Raw genomic sequence first — 20,414 nt, forward strand, 5'->3', positions numbered from 1 at the left:
GGAAAATGCACAAAGCCAATTCCCTGCTTCTTTTAAAAAAGATTAACAAACCCTACATAAAACCATTATCTCTTACTCCTTATCATATGCATCTCTCTACTTTTTCACATTCTCTCTGAGGATCATGTTATATGCCATGTTTTTATGTGCCTATTAAAACCATTTGACAGGTACACATAAAAATCAGAGTACGCACACACACAAAATAACAATACTATCCATGTCTGAAAGACATGACACGAGGGGAAAAACAAGCTCAGGCACCAGTTCTTAAATTAACGTAATTTGTTGCAGTGGACATCTTGAATGAACAGTTGAAGGAGAAGAGTGCCTTTATTAAAGATTTCAGTATTAGATACACCAGTTTTTAATTGTGGAGGGGGAACCTTGTCACCTTTTAACAACCTTTTGGTATTAAGCAGGTTTGGCAATCTTTGGTCTTCTCCTCATCCCTGGCCATTGACCATGCTTTCAGGGGCTGATGGGAGTTGTAGTCCAGCAACATCTGGAGTCAGTGGTTCCCCACATCTGGCACAAAGATAGGCGAAGGGTCCTGGGTTGCCATAGCTTCACATTTCCCCCACTTCTTGCCAAACTTGTGTCTTGCTAAAAGCATTGCTGGCAGAATGCCAAAATGCAACAGAAAAAGGGTGGTGGGGAAAGAAAGAATATAGCTTCTCATAACAGCATACAAAAGAACTTGTGAAAAGTGTATGGTACAATCTAATTTATCCAACAGCTATGACTAATCAGCAGGTGAAGCAAATAGAAATGCGGTCATCTTGGGTTACATTGCCACAGCAGCTAAATGCAAAGAAAAAACATATTCTGATTTCAAAATAGCTAATCAAGGTCTTTACTAGAAGGGTTTCCCCCCTGAACTCCACCACACATATAAAAGGAGTGCCTCATTTGAATAAAGGGAAATGTCCACATTTTTATTAATTTTAACCAGCCATATGCTTTTCTAATGTATTTTTTAGCCTTGAACAATATGATCCAAATGCTCTTAGGTGAGAGAGATTATTTGTGGCAGATTTCAGAATCTGTGATCCATATTAAAAATATACAATGAGGATTTTTTAGTCTCTCCCGCTTTCTTTTGAGCCATCATATCCTATTTTCAATAACTTCTATTCCTAGATCTGTGACCCAGATAAATATTCCTTTTGGCTGTTAAGAGTCTGCATTCCCTTGTCACCAAGAAAAGAAAAATCCCTCCCTTTTAATTCATTGCACCATAAAACCGTTAACGTAGTCCTGCTATTTTGATTTGATGATCTCATCCTTTGGTGTGAACAAACCGACCCTCCGCCGGGGGGCGCGCAACGCTGCGACTCTTCATTCAAACGCCCGAAAGGGCAGCGCGTTGCTCTTCTAATTCGGTATCTTACAGACATCCGAAGCTGTTCCTGGAGAAGTGCAAAGCCCCGCCCCTCCATCAGTGTCAGAACGGCATCTCCCCCCTAACCCAGCCCGGAAGCTGCCCGGCTTAGGTCTCCTCACCTGCCCTCCCTGTCGTTGCGCACCTTGGCACGCATTTGTAGCGCGCGCGCGTAAAAGAAGGCTCGGCAGCTGCAGTAGCATCTTCTCCTCTCCTGGTTGCTGGCTTGTCTCCTTCTTCTTTGTCAAGTGATTCAGTTTTTTAAAGCCTAATCTGAGAGATCCTGTTGCAACCGTTTTTGACTACACATTTAAAGGAGGAACTCTGGTAATAACCACTTTCCTGGGAGTAAGTCCCATTCAACTAAGCAGCCCTTACTTCTGAGTAGGCATGCATAGGATTTTCAACTGGATTTTTTTTTAAAAAAACCACAGCCCTTCGCATACAGGAGACGGTATTTCTCACAGGGAGTTTAGAATTATGATCCAGATATTGCTCTTCAGAATTATTATGTACGCTTGCAATTTTATCTACGTCTATTGTGTTCGTGGTACGCATAGGGGCACAAAAGCCAAAAGAGGGGGATCGCATGTCTCAGAGCATTCGCGTGCAAATGCTTTTCTTATCCGTGCAGGTTTCACGCTGGATCGAACGTCTGCATTTGCAACAGGGACAGGCTTTGGAGCGCCGTCTAAAAAAAAATCTGCAAGCGGTTTGCCTAAAGAATTTGTAACGGGAAGCGGAGCGCGTGTATGTGCGCGCGCGCGCCACCCATGTGCCTTTCATGCAAAACGCCCAGGCGCGGGGGGGTGCTGAATTTGTGCAAGGTCTGTTTGCCGAGAGGGGGCCCGTCTCTTCTTCTCCCCCTCCTCCCGCTTCAATGATGTCATGGAGAGGCAGCAGGCGAAGGAGGGAGGGGGGGAGGCAGAGAGGAAAAAGGAGGAGACACTGCAGGTTCATGTGTATATAATGAAAAGGCATTTGACAATCTGCCAAAACGCACGGGAGGGAGAAACTGGACCTACTGGATTTCGTAAAGCGAATCGTCATCATCTGCAACTACATGGGGAAGGAGGAGGGGGGAGCAGTGGCGGCGGCAGAAGCAGCGATTCCAGACTCGGCAGCCTCCATGTGAAACCACAAGCAAAAATAAAGCGGGGAAGAAGGGGGAGGGTGGGGTGGTTGGGGGAAAATTAAGGGAGGAGGAGATCACTGATATTTTCACACAAAAAATCCATCAGATCCAGTCCTCCTTCGTCGCAATTGCTTTCTCGCGCTGGCTCTTCGCTGGGATTAAAAACCGCCTCTTGGCAAGAGCAGCAGCCATGAATTCAGCTGAGCAAACCGTTACATGGCTGATTACTCTGGGGGTGCTGGAATCGCCCAAAAAGAGCATCTCGGATCCGGAGGGATTTTTGCAGGCGTCCCTGAAAGACGGGGTGGTGCTGTGCAGGCTGCTGGATCGCCTGCTGCCGGGGACCATCGATAAAGTAAGTGGCATTTATGTCCCTATATTTCCCCTTTAAGCCTCCTCTTCTCCCTCCACCGCCCTCCTTCCCTCCCCCCCCCCCCACCATCACACGGGTAAGGCAAGCGGATTTTATACTTGGGTTTCACCACCAGAGTGCTCGCACAGCTCATGCAGCACACCATGCTGCCCTCGGATCTGATAACCCACGAGTGCAGCAGACAAATAAAAATGCCCGGGCTGGGTGCTGAATAATGCAGCGGCCCCGGCTGCTTTTCCGATCCTCTTTGGCACAGGGCGCAACAGTCACCCAGGTAGCCAGAGGCTCCGCCGCCCTTGCCAGATAAAAGAGGCGCGCACAGCGCGCATGGGCGCAACCCGAAGAGGCTCCTTCCATCCCAGTCGATCTGGACATGCAAGGAAGTGAGCCGATCGCATCTAAGCGCTTTTCCTTTGTCCAAGGAGTCTCCCCACCCTCGCAAACGCAGGAAACGTGCGGCCTTTTCCTGGGGAATGCAGTTGCCTTCCTTCAGCCGACGGCGCGGACATCCCATCTAGCAAGCGAAAGGCGCCATTGTCAAAGAGGAAGGGGGTGGGAAATGGGTGGGGAGTGGGGTAAATATAGGAGCAGAGTTTGGAGCAGGGCTAAGCTGCTGTACTTTTCGATTTTCTCTTAAAGGGGCAGGAATCGTCGAACGTTTGCAGATCTAGCCTGAAGGAAAATTAAGGGTAAAACGTTTGTAATCGCCCTACAAGACCCACAGTGATTTAGCATGGGAAGAATGAAACGTTTTCCAAAAAATAATGTATAAGAGAAAATTAGTTTTCCTTCTTTTATTTAAGACATTAGCAATCTAAACTAAAAGCGTGCCTCTCCTTTTTTGCACAAGCACTGTTATTCATTGTTCTTACTGAGAAGTAATATTACAGCTGTGGTCTGATAGGCATGCAGACAGAAGGTTCCAGCTGAAATTAACAATCCGTTCTAGAATTTATGGATTGGTGCAGTTTATAATTTTGCATGGATGCTAAGGATCTGCTGAGGCCTTCACAGATCCAAAGGCCCATTTTGGGCCTGTTGGATGGGAGAATGGGTGTGACAGAAAGAACATACTCTCAGGCTACAGGCTTGCAGTGGAACATACAAATTTCACAAAATATGACTGATTAGAGAGATAGAAAGATAGACAATCTTGCATGAAGTCCTGCACTTAGACTTACAGTTCTAGCATGGGTGAGGTGCAGATCACATAATTCAAACTACTATAGCACTACTGTTGCTATTGCTTAAAAATACCCCTTATACTAAGAGATAGCTCTGCTTGCTCACATTGCAGTACGCTGACCTAGTTTTCGAAGGAGCGCTGGTGATTTATTGTAAGTGTTATTTTGAAGTCTTAAGTTTAGTGTCTTACAGCTTGACCCTCGGTAGATGAAGCAGCATTTTAGCTGAAAACAAAGCACCTTAAAATTTTCTGTTGTGTGTTAAAAAAATTTGAATATGGTACTTGTCTTTTTCAAACATTGATTCAAAGCCAGAGAAAGCCCCCCCACCCCTACCCCCGGTGTATTTTGCAGGCAGACCTTTATTTCAGGGTCTATAAACAATGTATTCAGATTGGCTTATTGTATTTTCTTATCTCTGGGTATAGTTTTGACTGTAGACTTTTCCAAACTTGGGAAAATCGGTGCCTGTTTGCTGATCCCACTCCACCCTTGTAAATTAATGTGAACTTTGACCTACATATTGGCTAACTTTCGCGTTCATACTAGTTGTCTAGTTTCTGTGCGGGTAGAGGGAGAAAGGGAAAGTTCAGCTTTGTCGCTGGTTACAGATGCATCATCATAATGCACGAACCTGCATGAACGCAACAAGAAAAACAATATTGCTCTGGCTGTAGTATTTTTGCCATAAGTTTCGGCACTATTCTACATAGGTTTGTGGATTCAGAATATTATTTGTACAGTGGTGGCCTCTAGAGGGTGTAGTGGTTGTTAGCGTTGGAGCTGCAACTCCCAGCTGCATTTGCAGAGCATGTGGAATTTGAATTCCCACCTTCCTTTTTTCTAACCTTGGAGAAATTGGCAGCACAGGGCTTGCTACTGGGTAATCCAAAACTATAGCTTTAAGCAAATCTTGTCTGGTGGGCAGTGTGACTTAGACCAGGTTGGCAGAATCATCTTTGGTTTTTTTTTTTTTTGGGGGGGGTATTAGAACCTTTCAAGATCCATCAAGTGGAGCCCAGGTGCAAAAGACATATACTTAGAATGAAATAATTCTGACCCCCCAAAATGGCTGAGTACTGGAACTGCCCTTCCACACACAAAAAACCCACTCCTCATTGCCTCTTCTCCCTGAGCGGTCTTAGCAGTATAATTTGGGGGTGACAAGTACTTTTGTGGTTGTCCTGTTTTTTTTCTTTTTTTAAAAAAAGGAAGCCAGCTTTCCTTGCTCATCTGCTTCAAATTACCCAGAGATCTACCAGCAGATTCCAGTCTCCCTTTCACCCACTTCTAGGCTTAAAACACAGCAATGTCGTTTTCTCCATGCTGCGTATCAAGTTGCATTTGCACATTGCTGCGAATTGCACAGTGCTGCGAACATTGGGGCGGAGACAGGGGTGTCTTCACCCGATGCGCGTGAACCTGTTTGATTTCTCTAGCCTTGCAACCTATTCAGGAAGCTGCCGTCTGCGCATGTACAGTGGCTGTTACGCATACACACCTCATCTTAACAGCAAGGTGAATGAGGCTGTTATGTACTGAGTTGAATAGGATCCAAAAGGCAGCAGTCTGATTGGTCCTAGAACAATAGGATTCAGAATGCAGCAGTCTGATTCGTCCTAGAACAATGCAGCAGTATGATTGGTCCGTAGGAGCCACCCAATCCAGCTCCAGGTGGAAGTGAATCCGCAACCTGATTGGCCCATGGGAGAATCCCGGAATTAGCCAATCACATGCGGCCCATTGTGTAAATAATGTATATAAAGCAGATATTTTGGGGGAGCTTTCATTCCCCACTACTATGAGCTGAATAAAGAGCATGAAATCCACACTCGACTCTGAGGATATTTCAGAGGCTTAAGTTTTCCTTTCGGATTGACAGAAAACACATCAAACAACAGGGCCTCTCAAGGAATTACAGGATAACTCTGCACCAAGAGGCAACGTCCTCTGTGTGTTCATGGATTCAAAAGCCAACCGTGGTAGTGCAGCCCTGGTTTAACCCCAGCACCACCATTCCTTTTAAATTTGCAGGGCTAAGGGATGCGTAGATGAGTCCTTGGGGCAGGGTGGGGCAGAGTGTGGAATGTGCTGTTTGCTTGCATAAGCAGGCAAGGGAGAGTGTGGAAGGGGTCGTGGGGACACCCTGGGGAGACTGCATCTTAGATGACAGGGCTGTTTGGGTTGGCAAGATAGTTGGTGTTTTGGCATGTGGGAGGATTTTGGAGGGCAAGCAGTGGCACACGAGAAGAAAGCTTAGACTGTATGTGTGTGTGTGTGTGGCTGGAGGGCGGGGGGAGAGAAGGAATTGGGAGTTGCAGGGAGGTGCTAGAAACCAGATAAATTGGATGTTAGCTACTATCTGCTGCTGCCCTGAAACAGTGTGAATGGAAAATGTGCGGTGTGGACCCTACTGGATAGGGAATTGTTGGTGGGAGCTCAAGCAACCGTTGGTTTGATTGGAGGCAATGGAGAATCGTGCAATTCCCAGAGAGCATCGTACTGCCTTGTGCTTTGAGAAACATGGCTTAAGGCTGAACTGCCAGTGTAAACCCTCATAGAAGTTTGTTTGAGTATAGCGCCTAGATCTCTAAATCACTGCCGCCGCATCCCCTCTACTGCTTGAATGTATATGGTAGGAAACCTTTCCAAATCAGGAAAACGTATCTTTCCAATTGTGGCCAGAACAAAGATGGCTCACCAGCGATGGAGATCAAACTAGAAGGAGATACAAGCTGCTTGCGGGATTTAAGTCAGCAAAGAGGGCTGCTCAGCTGGCTCTTTTGCCTTTGCTAGTCAACAAGCCTAAGCATAACAACTTTTCTCAGGATGGCAGCCAGAGGGTTTGGAGTGGGCTTTGTTGTTGTGCGTTTGTAGTTCTTTTTGTAAACAATCTGCATGACACCGAAAAGCTGACTTAACATTGGCTGCATTTGGACAATCCACTCCCAGCCTAATAAGCTGAGAAATGAATGAGTGTTTTGCCTGCGCACACACAACCCCCTCGATTGATCCATAATTGAACCAGGAAGGGAATTAAGCATAGTTTACCATTTCATCCAAACTGGGAGGCTAGAGTTACCAGCAAGTCATGATGTTAAGCTGGCTTCAGATCGTGTTTGAATGCTCTGGCTTGTTATAAACTTGGGAACCATATGTTGCATTTATACTCCCATTTACTGTGTACTCACTGCGTTTCAGTGTTGCGTTTTTAATCCCTTCCACACAACATTATCCAAAATGCATATGTATCCTGTACTTTGCTGTGATATACCAATGTTTGATGTGTTGTTTCTCCAACCAGTGGTGTCACTTCACACCAACTGGAGTCCTTAAGTGGACCTTAATTTGTCTCTATCCAAGGTATGAACACCTTTGCATAGGGTAAGACATCCCTGTCATCAACAGCCCCTGATGTTTTTACACACTCAAATTAATTGAAGCTGTGCAGAAGTGAACAGCTAGCGGGGAAAGAGCTGTGAAATGCACTGAGAAAAAACCAACTTTACTGTGCTCTGAGATGGTAATGTAGACCAACCCATGGTTTCCTGGTTTGAATGAAATGCCAAACTATGGTTTTTCTCAGGCTTTCTAACATTTATTCACTACCTGATACTGCCTATGAAAGCTCATGTTACAATAAACAAATTTAGATGTAATTTACACATTCAGGTACCTTGACAAGGTCTGCATTTTTTGGATGTATGATTTCTGCTAGCACATTGACACGTAACAGAAAGTTGCATTATTGTCCTTTGCAATATGATGAGTGATGCCGCACCATTGAAAAGCAGCTTTCACTGAGATAGCCCTTCTAGGTGTGTATCTGTATGCACAGTGCAGAGAACCTGGCATAGAAAGAAACCTGAGTCTTTGACGTCAAAATATCAAGTACCATCCAAACTGGGTTGCTGAAATTCCACTATGCCCAGAGTGCGTGGCAACTGGTGAAAGTAGCCATTCTTTTATCATTTGGACCACCAAAAACAAAAAGGCTAGGTTGTGCTCAAGTAAGGAGTGAATAGAATTAGGAGTGTGGTGATAGAGACCTTGCTGAAATGTCGCCACACACACACACACACACACACACAACCCACCCCAAAAGAGTTGCTAATGAGCTTCCACACAAGCTGTGACTGCAGATGCATAACACGTTATTTTTACTTAACAGAATTTCTGCAATAAGAGCAAATTTGGATTTAAATGGATGGAAAGAGTACAAACTGGCATTTTCATGTGATATGGATGATGGAAAGAGACTTGCGCACACAAGAATGGTTGATGAAAATATTGGAATATGCAGAGATGGCAAAACTGACGGCACTGATGAAAGACACAAATTGAGAATCTTTTAAAGATTGGAAACCCTTTCTAGTTTATATAAAAAAAAGTTATTTCCCATATGCGAAGACCACAGTGGGGTTTGAAGTGTAAGAAAACTGCAGAATATATGAAGAAACAAGTTAGAGAGAGGATGAATTTAAATAAGAGGGAACCTTAAAACACAGTTGTATGTGTTTTGGGTTATAAACACTGATGTTGGGTGTGAGCAGGAAGTCACTAGTTTCGTTGAATTGGAATATAATTGTTGAGTAACAAATGTAACTGTATGGAAAAAAGAATAAAATATTGTTATAAAAAAAGAAAGAAAGAAACTTGCACACATGAGCAGCTGTGATTCCATAATAAACTTCCATCTGGAAGCCCCTTTTGATGACAGCTGACCAGCTCATTAATTACTATGAAGTAAATACCCAGCAAGCTAGCCTTACACAGGAATGTTTCAGCACTAATGGAGGTAGTAATTAGAACCTGATGAGAAATAGTGCTTTCATGTGAAGTATACAGAAAAAAGTAACATTTAATATGAACAACATGCAACATTTTCCGTATGTTAATTTTTTACAATGCTGTATTGTGCATAACGTGTTTTATGTGGGTTTATTTTTGAGAAGACATTTATTTGGAATGGGGGGGGGGGTAACATCACAGTCCCGTGATGTTAACTCAAAAGTAAGACTCATTGGGCATAATGGGGCTTCCTCCCAAGGTACCTAGTTTGCAGCCAAAGGCAAGAATTACTTCTGGGTGCACAATTCTTAGGATCGTTCTGGGAATGACTGCTTACATTTATATTGAGAACGTAAGAAGACCTTGTGCAGGGTCAAAACCAGAGGAGCCATCTAGTCCTGCATTTCCTTCTCATATTGGCCCACCAGATGTGAGAAGCTCATGAACAGAGTGATACTCTCTGCACGTGTGATCTGGAACAACTAGTATTCGGAGGCATATAGCCTCTGATACTATGGGTAGTGAATAACGATATCATGACTAGTAACTACTTAGTTTTATTTCACCACCACACTATTAAAAAACAACAACAGCTCATAGGCATGGTCCGACAAGGAGGACCCTGGTCCAACTCTTGCATTGCATTGCAGAACATGGCATGTAAGGCTCACACTTTAATTATCGACCACAACTCTCTGTGTTTATGTTACCGCTGACATAATGTGCCATCCACATGCTGTGATACCATATTATGCATTTTCTTAACTGTCCCCTACACACACTTCAGTTGTTGCTGAGAAACAGGGCATGAGAAGCAGGGCATGTGATAAGGGTCCGCACATGTTATAGGAAGAGAGGCATTGAACTCTTGCTTGTGCATATCCATTTTAGAAGCATCACTGTTTCAGTTTTCACATGGAGGATCATCCTTTTTCAACCTATGTGTTTGTCTTTGTCCTCTCTCCTCTCCTCTCCTCTTTCTCCTCTCCTCTTAAAAACTTGCCCAAAAAGAAAATGCCAGTGGTGTAGGTCCGGGCATGATCCAGTTGTAGGTTATGATGAACTACCAGGAGGTGCAAGAGCTTACAGATACCTTGCACTCCAGATATTTTATTGTGCACTAGGGTTCCATCTCCCCAACAACCTGTTTATTGAGCATTAATCCAGTTTTGCTTGCATGAAGCTTACATGGAGGTTAGGTTATATCCGGTCTTTATTGAGCATTCATTATTTGTTTGTAGGGCCGCTATACAACAAGGAGCATTCGTCTTGGTTTGCTTGTGGGATGTTGATATCTATTTCTATTAGTCTTTATTTTTCATCCCTATCACTTTTCATTTCCCTATCACTTTCCAAACTACGGAAAGGCATATAAAAATGTATGTTTATTGTGCTGGGGCAGCAGAGCTGTATATCCCACTCTTAACTATGTAAAACTTAAAATTCTGATATGCACTTGAATCTCACTCACAAAGCAGTCACAATCTGGAGGCACATTTATTTATTTTTGAGGAGATTTGATTTGCATTTGAACTGTGTGTTTTTTTAATGCAAGCCGTATAAAGGCAAAAGGTGGAATATAAGTTTTAAAACAAACAAATTGTGCATTTTTACTTTTAATTTCCCCCTTACATTTATACCCCATATTTCTTCCATCATAAACTGCAAGGTGGCATAGAAGGTTCTCTCATCTAGGCATGGATGAGACCCAGACGTATTTAGCCACAGTAGGTTGTGGTTTAATGTGTCTTCAGGCTGTCACCGTCCAAAGTTGTCCTCTCTCATGGGAGAGCATTCAAGCTGTTGCAGACCTCATCACTGCCACTGCCACTACTTCATCGCTTGCATAAACTGGCTCTGGATGTGAGGACATCTCATGGGCTTGCCTTTTCAGCTATGGAGATGGAACCTGGTGTTTTATAGATGTTGGAGAGGAACCATAAATAGGACAAGAATTAGACGAAAGTACTTTGGGGGAAGGGAGGAGTGGGGGACCAGTGTGTTAAGAAATATGGATGCTTTTTTCTGAGGAGATAATTGAGAACTGATAATGAGGCACAGACTATGGGACCAGGTTGCCTTGAACTGCTGAGCTAAGCACCAAGGCACCGCAAGCAGAGGGCTTCATGGTGCAAGCTGCAGCTCTTTTCCTTCCCTGGCAATCCTAAAGACACCAGTGTGCAATTGTGACAGTTTTTCAGAAGCATTTTAGGGCTTTACACTGGGGCCTGAGGCATGGCCTGCATATTTACACACATATGGTCTCCTTCCCTGACAATACTCACTATGTGCAGCCTCCTGTGGAGATTTATATATGCCCCTGACAGAAATAATCTGTACAGGACAGCTGTGTTTGGTCTGTTTGAGGAATAACACTGCACATTAACTATTCGTTTAGAATGTTAATTCTCTGAAAACTGGCTGTGCAAACATTCCCTGAATGTGCATCAAATTAATTTTGACACCAGCTGTCCTGGTGGCTCAGGGAGTGGCGAACTGACATTTGCTCCTGAAGGTCTAGAGCTCCACTACAGAGCTGATGACTCCAGATTCCATGTGCTAATTGACTTCTACTGTAGACCGCTTGGGAATCTCTTGTGTTGGCACAGCACTACATCTGGAGTCTCAGCCGGTGTAGGAGGCTACAGCAAATCTCTGCAACTCGTGACTCACCAAGCCCATGAGCAATGTATTGCAAGAGGCTCACCGACACTCCCTTTTTATGCTAGACCCAGGTAATGGCAAAAAAGGGGTTAACCCATCACGTGATGGGGTGCCACGGCCAGTGGGCTGCACTTACGTTAGTGTGTGGCACGTTGCTCAAGCCTGGATTCGGTTTAAGACACGGAAAACTCAGGTTCAGCTCTCCAGACAGTTGTGAAGTTTGGTGGGTGGTCTTACGCAAGTCGCCATCTCTCAGTCTCACCAAGGTTTGAGCTTGCTCAGCGGCAGACAGTGATGTGGGGCTGGGCCCCACACCTGACCTCTGCCCAGCTGAGCCACTGCAGCAGAGTGGGCTGCACAATGGGAGTGGGGTGGCAGCCAGGTCAGCGTGGTGCAAGTGCGCCAGCGGAGCCAATCTAGTCTCCTGCTGGTTCTTACTCTGAGTTATTTGGCAGAAAGTTGGGTTACGAATAATTCATGCATGCTAATGCGAAGTTCTTTGTGTGTGTGTGTGTGTGTATAGGGGTTGTTAAGTTGGAACCCAGAAATACTGTTTATTGTGTGGTATGAAACAGCTGTAGACTGTGACTTATAGAAACTTCTCCAGACTTCCAAGACTCAGGACAGTGTTTGGATGACTATGTTTATATGGCAATGACCCAGCAATGACTCAGCATGAGTGTGGATTCTTTTTATAGCGGGACACTTAGTGACTGATTCTGTGAACGCACCAATATGTGATGAGGCTGTTGCTTACTACATGCAATTAATTTGGATAGGAGAAAACTTAACTATGAAGCGAACAGTCAAAGGACGGGTAAGCACACCCAAAAATGACAAACGATGATGATTTTGTGCCACAGCTAATGTGTTATGTGAGGTAGCACTCAAAATCAAGCTGTTGAAGCAGAAACTGCCCAGTTTTGAGGTTTTTGCCCACAACTGTGGGGCAAAAGATTTTAATAAACAAACAAACAAACAAACAAACAAACAATTAAATTAATTAAAATAAATAAATAAATAAATTTAATAATAATAATAATAATAATAATAATAATAATAATAATAATAATAATAATAAAATATATAGTCATGGAGATCTTCGGCCTACTATATTGGAGTTTGCTTTAAATGACTGAATCACTTGTAAATCGACCCCACCGATCCCTGTGGGAGTATTCACAAGTAAGTGGGTAAGCTGTTCTTGCCATTATGAAGTTAATTTTGAATCCATGCGCTATTAAGTCTTTCAGACTGTTAACAGATATAGAGCCCTGCCCTGCAATGAAGCCTCACCTCTTAGCTTGAGTGTCTTGCCAAGTGATACAGAAAATGGTGCCACACATTAGGCAAAAATATGTAATAAAATGTCAAAGGATTGTATGGACTCTCTTCTAACAGATCAATTTTACCTCAGAAACATGTAGGGTAGTCCTCTTTGACCTCTTTTCATGATGAATGCTGGCTATTTGTTTCTGTTCTAGTTTACCTATGTTTTAAATAACCGATGGAAAGACTTGTCGCAGCTGAAGTGTTACAGGCTCCCATCTTTCCTCCTGCATTATAAAGGTTGCTTATGTAACACTTAATTTATCACACAGGTTTTAGTTCCAACTCATTTATTTTAAGGCAGCTTGAAGAACAATTTGGCAGTCTTCAGAAATGTTTCCAAAGTAGAAGTAAGAAAACTATTTTTGGATTTTTCAGTTGCTTCCCTTGAACTCTGGGATAGTTGGTTTTATATTCATTCACTTGGAGCCAACTCTGTGAGCGTCACAAGCCAAACTGCGAATTTCCCCACAAAAGTGAGGTGTTTACGCGCTTGAGATTTTGTGCAGATACACAGAGCAGGCCATTTTGTGCTAGCAGAGCCTGCCAGCTACTACCTACCTGAGTACTCATTGCCACTGCTTTATGGCACGTAAAACTGCCTGTGAGGGAGTCCGCATAGCTCCATTAAAAATAAAATAAAATAGGGAAGGGGTTTGGGGGACAAACACAAGGGTGCTCCCACCTTACTTCTCCTGTTTCTGCCAGAAGAAAGTAGCTTGACTGTATGCATGTACATATACATTCAGATTCTTATTTTCCACATTCATTGGAAATTTGATTTTCAGACCACGTGTATTCAGTAGTTTCCTGGAGAGCCCATCTGTGTGCTTTGTAGTGAAAATGTTTAGTAGCCTAAGTTGAAACATACCAAAAATACTAACACTGAATGCATTTAGCCATAGGGTTATATATACATTAAGGGCATACTCACATTACAAACCTAAGCTGTTTTAACCAGGGGTCAGCAAACTTTTTCAGCAGGGGGCCAGTCCACTGTCCCTCAGGCCTTGTGAGGGGCTGGACTATATTTAAAAAAAATAATGAATGAATTCCTATGCCCCACAAATAACCCAGAGATGCATTTTAAATAAAAGGACACATTCTACTCATGTAAAAACATGCTGACTCCCAGGAGACTAACAATTTATGCAAAAGCATTCTTGGTGTCTTCAGCAAACTATAACGGTAAAGGTAAAGGGACCCCCGACCATTAGGTCCAGTTGTGGCCGACTCTGGGGTTGCGGCGCTCACCTCGCTTTATTGGGCGAGGGAGCCGGCGTACAGCTTCTGGGTCATGTGGCCAGCATGACTAAGCCGCTTCTGGCGAACCAGAGCAGCACACGGAAACACCGTTTACCTTCGGGCCGGAGCGGTACCTATTTATCTACTTGCACTTTGATGTGCTTTCGAACTGCTAGGTTGGCAGGAGCAGGGACCAAGCAACGGGAGCTCACCCCGTCATGGGGATTCGAACCGCCGACCTTCTGATCGGCAAGTCCTAGGTTCTGTGGTTTAACCCACAGCAAACTATAACCCCCACTATATCATGGGGAGAAGCCATGGAAATTACAGCGGCATGAAACTGGTGCATGCTTATAGTGGGTGCATAGATAAGTAGTTCTGCATGCTATGATTTTGTGACTACTCTGGGCTCTCTGTATGAGAGTTGAAGTTGTATTTTCTGTGGTTTAGGGGACCATGTTTGTGTCTGTTACTAGACCCATGGGCTGGCGGGAAGAAGTTGAAACGGGTTGATTCAAGGAGGCTGTCTCTATGTAGTGTATTTTTCTGTGCATAAGACTAGGTCCCCCCCCCCCTAAAAAATAATGTCAAAAGTGTATACTCTACTTATACTCTGGGCCATCTTCCCCCATTTTCTTAATAGGGGCGCCTTATACATGGGGGCATCTTATAGATGGAAAAATATGGCACTTTGTTTTGCTGTTGATGTTTATCATGTGTTTCATTATTTAAGGATTGTTAGCTGTCTTGAACACATTTGGAAACGTGGAGCACAAATGTCTTAAATAACAATACAGTAAAGTTAATAGCAATAGAAGTCAACAATACAGACTTCTGTACCATTCACCTAGCCTCCTGCATCTGCACTGACAATGTATGGAAACCAGTGTACAGTGGTATCTTGGGTTACAAACGCTTCGGGTTACAAATACTTCAGATTACAAACTCCACTAACCTGGAAGTAGTACCTCGGGTTGCAAACTTCTCCCCAGGATGAGAACGGAAATTGTACAGTGGCGGCAGCGGATGGCTCCATTATTGAAAGCGCGCCTCAGGTTAAGAACGGTTTCAGGTTAAGAACGGACCTCCGGAACGAATGAAGTTTGTAACCCGAGGTACCACTGTATGTGGCATCAATGCAGTGAAATCACTGCTTCAAGGAGGGGCCCGTTTCTCTGGTTCAGCTTCTAGTGCGGCGAAATGATTTGTTTGCAGAAACTCTGTAAATGTGACATCAGCAGATTTCCCCACTTTCACTGTGTTTTGCACCATTATGCAAATTCAGCAGGTTCCACCTGAGAGAAACAAGTGGAAAGAAGGAGGGTGTAGGAATATGGCAAGAAGCCACTCAAGGTGGCTTCATCACGTACGTAGGCTACATTTAGCAGCTTGCAAGATTGGAGTTAAAAGTTAAGTAGGTTCCCCACCTCCCTACTGACTGTACAATGGAGCTTGGCTTGATTTCTCGAGTCTCCTGTAACCTATTTGTTCTGCAAGCACCGGTGCTGTTTTGTAGCACACCATGAACTGAATGCCGTGCTGTGGAATGCAGATGGTCCTACTATGGGCGACAGCAGACTCGGGGCTTGCCCACACTGGGGCAAAATGTGGACCCCCATCCCAATGTTCTCTCAGACCCTTCCTCCTTTAAATGCTGGGTGTTTTGATCCTGACCTTTTCTGATTTCCCAAGCATCAAAGCCCTCTGCATTTCAAGGTGGAAAGGTCCAGGGTAAAACTTGAGATGGGGAGGACATTATGTGGATGCTCCTACATTAACGGGGAGATTGGCCCCCTGGGAAGACACACGTTGGAACAATGTGGACAGGCCATTGCAGAACGTTGCTGATGGGGAAAGCCTATGAAAGAAAGTCCGTCAGCCCTGCCTTATATGTTATTTTCCTGAAGGTGGCCACCATTTATTTCCGGCAGGCTCCCCGTGCCTTGGAAATAGCTAGCCCAAATCCAACAGGTGGATCTTTATTAGCAGTTTCTTAGAGAGCCCTTCCAGAAAAGCACGGTGGCAAGATCCTGGCAACTCCGTTCTGCACACATTGCTGCTGCTGCACTGGTGGGGTGCTCTCTATATTGTCTACTGTAATTGCATAGCTAATAAGACAGCACCTCTCTAGCCCTGCCCCTGCAGGGGGGGTGGCGCGGGCGGGAGGGAGGGAAGAGAAGGGGAAATCATCCCGGAGTGGGGGAACGAGGGACTTCCCTCGTCCCCCGTTCCCACGCCATTTCCTGTCGGCATGTTTACTTCCGGGCAAGTCAAATCCAAAAGCTGCTTTCCAAGTGAAGCCTGGAGGGGAGAAAGTGCGGTGGGTGGGCGGGTGGAAGCGAGAGCCCGGAGCCCACGGAGGGCGAGTTAGACCCGGGTGGGTGCTCCGCAGCCCCTGCTTCTCTCCACGGTCTCAACCCGCCACCGCGAAACTGACTTGAGCCGCTTCTCCTTCTCTTCCTCTTGCAGGTTTATCCGGAGCCGCGCACCGAGAGCGAGTGCCTGAGCAATATCCGCGAGTTCCTCCGCGCCTGCGGCGCCACTCTCCGCCTGGAGGTGAGGTGGGGGAGAATTGTGCATATTGCAACACACACACACACACACACACAAACACGTGTGTGTGTGTTTGCTTGCTTGCATGTATCTATATATGCACACACACACGTGTATATATGAGCATGTAATATGGGGTGAGGGTGGAGGGTGTTAAGGAGGCTAGAGGGCCGTGCTAAGGAATGAATTAAAAGTTAAGGGAGCCACTGTGCCGGACGGTTGGCAGCAAACAAACGCCTACCTGTTCCATCCTCTCTCTCTCTCTCTCTCTCTCTCTCTGCACACAGGCGTTTCTTTCTCCTCCAGCGTAATGTCACGGTGGTGGTTCTTACCCACGCACCTATTCAGCACACTCGTGTCTGTGCAGCCACAGTGTCCTTTTTTTTTTTGCACGCCTCCCCTTTTATATTGCCTTGCGAATGCTATATATCATTTTGTACGGGTAGCTGTTTTAACAGCCAGATATTGAACAAGCTTTCCCACCTCCTGTTAACTCTCACTGAAGGCCAGACCAGATGAAATACAGGAGGATTGTGAGTCCTCTCTCCTGGCATTTTTACTTAAAAGCAGCCATGGAGAAGCCTGGATTTTATTGGAGCCATGGTGCAGGGGGAGTGAGGCTTTTACATTTCCCCGCTTTCACTGTTTATTACCTCTTTACAGCTGCTATTAGTCCTGAAGTAGAAGACATCTCTGTTTTCTGCTGGGAGGTTATTAACTGCTTGTTGAGAGTACTGTATTAAGTTTTTTTTTGGGTAGGGGCAGTTAACTTCCACTCCCCCAATGTTGGTGCTTTGATCATAGTCAAAGCCCAAGCACGCGTGCACACACACACACACACACACACACAGGTTTTTGTTTTTTTACTGTTAAGTAAAAATGAAAATGTCATGAGATTGTTCCACACCTCTTGTTTCTTGTCTCATCTGGCCCCAAATCTAGCCTTGTTTTTCAAAGAGATATATTGTTTTCTACTGTGTTTGTCTTCGCACTGATTTTATTTGGATTCTTCCAAATTTTATATATATATAGGAGAGAGTCATCCCTTTAAAATAGCCTGATTAATATCATTGTGTAATGCAAACATATTAAAATATACACTCTCTAGTTTCATAAAACTCAATCCATGCCCTCCCATGAAGTACTGTATATTGAGGTTTTTTTGTTTTGTAGGGAACGATCGTCTCAGAATCAGATTTTTAACGCCACATCTGCACAATATATTGAAAGCGCTATTATGCAGCTAGGCTTCAGCCAAAGAATCCTTGAAAACTGTGTTTAAGTGTACAGTGAGTTGTTAGGAGACCCCTATTCCCACCCCAGAGCTACGATACTCAGAGTGGTTTAACTGGTTGTCCCTTTCCCCATGGAACTCTGGGAATTGTAGCTGTGTGAAGGGAATAGGAGCCTCATAGCAACTCCCAACTCTCTTAACTTTTAGACTTTTAAAAGACATCTGAAGGCAGCCCTGTTTAGGGAAGCTTTTAATGTTTAATAGGTTATTGTATTTTAATATTCTATTGGAAGCCGCCCAGAGTGTCTGGGGAAACCCTGCCAGATGGGCGGGGTATAAATAATAAATTATTATTGTTTATTATTATTATTATTATTATTATTATTATTATTATTATTATTAACAAACTACAGTTCTCAGGAATCTTTGGGGAAGCCATGACTGTTTAATGTGGTGTTATACTACTTTAAAATGAAGGTGATAGCTGATGTGTTCACGCCTCCTCAGAGGTGGTGGATTTCTGCTCAGCATGACCAGAAAAAATCCTAACAATGGAGGCAGAAAGAGGGTTTTCTTGAGTATCCCTGGGCTATGGAGCAAGGAGAAACCGCTTGTTCTGGTTCTACCTGCTCAAACACTTTGAACGATGAAAAATTTACCCTACTTGTAGAAGGAACATCATGGGTGAGCATGTCCAGCCATTTCAGGAATCCTACCCAAAGCTGTTGCTGTCAAAGGCATTTATCCTCTCTACTTAAAGAAGTCCCTGGCTGGAAGTGACACTAAATCATCAAGTCAACCCTCCTTCCTCAAGGACAGCACCTAAACAAATCTTAATCAACGGTGGTCTAACTTGATATTTAAGGCCTCTGTTGACAGAGGATGCACAGCAAGGTTCCATCTTTTTATGTCTCGTATACAGTAGACAAATAATATAACTAATCTCAATGCATTTGAATACTTCTATTAGATTCTGAGGCTGGGGAACGATGGCTATTCCAGGCCTTTCTTTAATTTTTCATTTGTTTGTTGATGATCCTCGGGATCCCTTCCAACTCTGTGATTCTATGATTCCAGCCCTTTTCCGTAGTGAGATAACTAGAGGAAATGTGTAGGTGATAATCAGTCTAAATGCTCTTCTTCTGTTCTGACTGCTAGGTGACACTTTCTCAGATTTTCTCTATGAAACTAGTTGGTTTCTACATATTTTCCTCATTTATTCAGACCCTTGATTGCCTTGGTTTTTGTTGGCTTTGGTTTCCTTATGACTTCTTTGTTATAAGGAGTACAGTTTAGAACGGGACAAGTATCTTCTGAGTCTTCTGTGTATAATTCTCTTGTTGCATCCAAGTATGGTGTTTTCTTCCTTTTGGCAGTGTCGCTACATTGCTGAGTCAGAGTCAATTAGTTAATGATGAACTCCCCCTCTACTTACTTTCTACACAGCTATTTAAATTAGTGTTGTCGTCCCCCCAAGCTTGCTAACTTTCCCTTGGGTTAGTGAATCTGACTTTAAAGGGCCTTGTAGATTTAACACTTGATAACTTTAATACCTAGCAAATTTATTGCCTTTCCTTTTAATGAGTAATTGATTAGAACATAGAGACCTAGATTTTGGTCACATGATCAATCGCACACCTACCTTGCTTCATTTTTGTCTGTGAACCCTGTGTGGGACTACAGTTATGGCAGACGTGTTGAAACAAGCTTGTGAACTACAGTAGAAATGTGAGACAATTGAACTTCTGGCTTTGTTTACCCAAGGTAAAGCCTCACCCATGTTTCTTATCTTTCCAGGGGAAAGACAGAAAGAATAAGAGTTTTATAAAATGACTTAGCTTTATTTAGGTGGGGTGCAGGGGGTGGAATTCACAGGGCCATCTGAGGAACAGTTGTGATTGGCTACCCTGAGTTGAAACTTCTTGATTATTGGCCATAAACAATATGCAATTTACTATATTAAGTGGTCAGTGCTGTTTGAATTCATTTGTGAAGTTGTTTTCTTCTTGCCTGCACTTGCCTTTCTGTTAAGACATGGAACTTAAAAATTGTTAGTTGGAAACGTATTTAAAAAATTGAATGGGCATTACGTATAATAACAGGAACAAAGTCTGCCAAAATTGTGGGACAGTTCAAGACTATATGACTCACTTTTTGCGGGGGGGGGGGGAGTTGAGGGGAGACTTCTGTATTTTCAAGGTTTGGGGAAAATTGGAAATATTTTGAACCCAGGCACGAGTCGTTTTAAAGTTGTGAACAAGATAACAACTAGATAGTTTAAGAGAATGCTGGATAGGAAAAAACCCAGCTGTACCCTATTGCATCATATATTGTACTTGAACTGCAGGTTTTTTGGGGGCCATTTTCCGTTCTAGATAATATTGTTGACCTCTTCAGCACATTTCAGATATCCCTGGCCTTAATGTTCTGCCTTGGGAAAAGCATAGGAATATATCTACACTGCAAACCTATAAATCTCATGTTTACTGTAGGAAATTATGGGAATGGTTGGTTGGCAAACG

General features: G+C 43.8%; 1 protein-coding gene across 7 annotated transcripts in view; it reads left to right on the forward strand.

The window, feature by feature from the left end:
* The first annotated feature begins 2,190 nt into the window (after positions 1-2,190).
* ARHGEF7 (Rho guanine nucleotide exchange factor 7) overlaps positions 2,191-20,414 on the forward strand; it is an 87,615-nt gene continuing 69,391 nt past the window's right edge. For 3 of the 7 annotated variants that reach the window (XR_014009194.1, XM_081198333.1, XM_081198334.1), the window contains exons 1-2: positions 2,191-2,874; positions 16,575-16,661. Coding sequence is in view for 5 of the 7 variants with exons in the window: in XM_081198333.1 (XP_081054459.1) it covers positions 2,710-2,874; positions 16,575-16,661 (252 nt within the window). In the remaining 2 variants the exon portion in view is untranslated. The remainder of the gene's footprint in view (positions 2,875-16,574; positions 16,662-20,414) is intronic. The other 4 variants (XR_014009195.1, XM_081198336.1, XM_081198332.1 and 1 more) reach the window with 3 other exon arrangements.

This window comes from Podarcis bocagei (genome assembly GCF_964188305.1).
Source record: "Podarcis bocagei genome assembly, chromosome: 6".
Taxonomy (NCBI): Eukaryota; Metazoa; Chordata; class Lepidosauria; order Squamata; family Lacertidae; genus Podarcis; species Podarcis bocagei.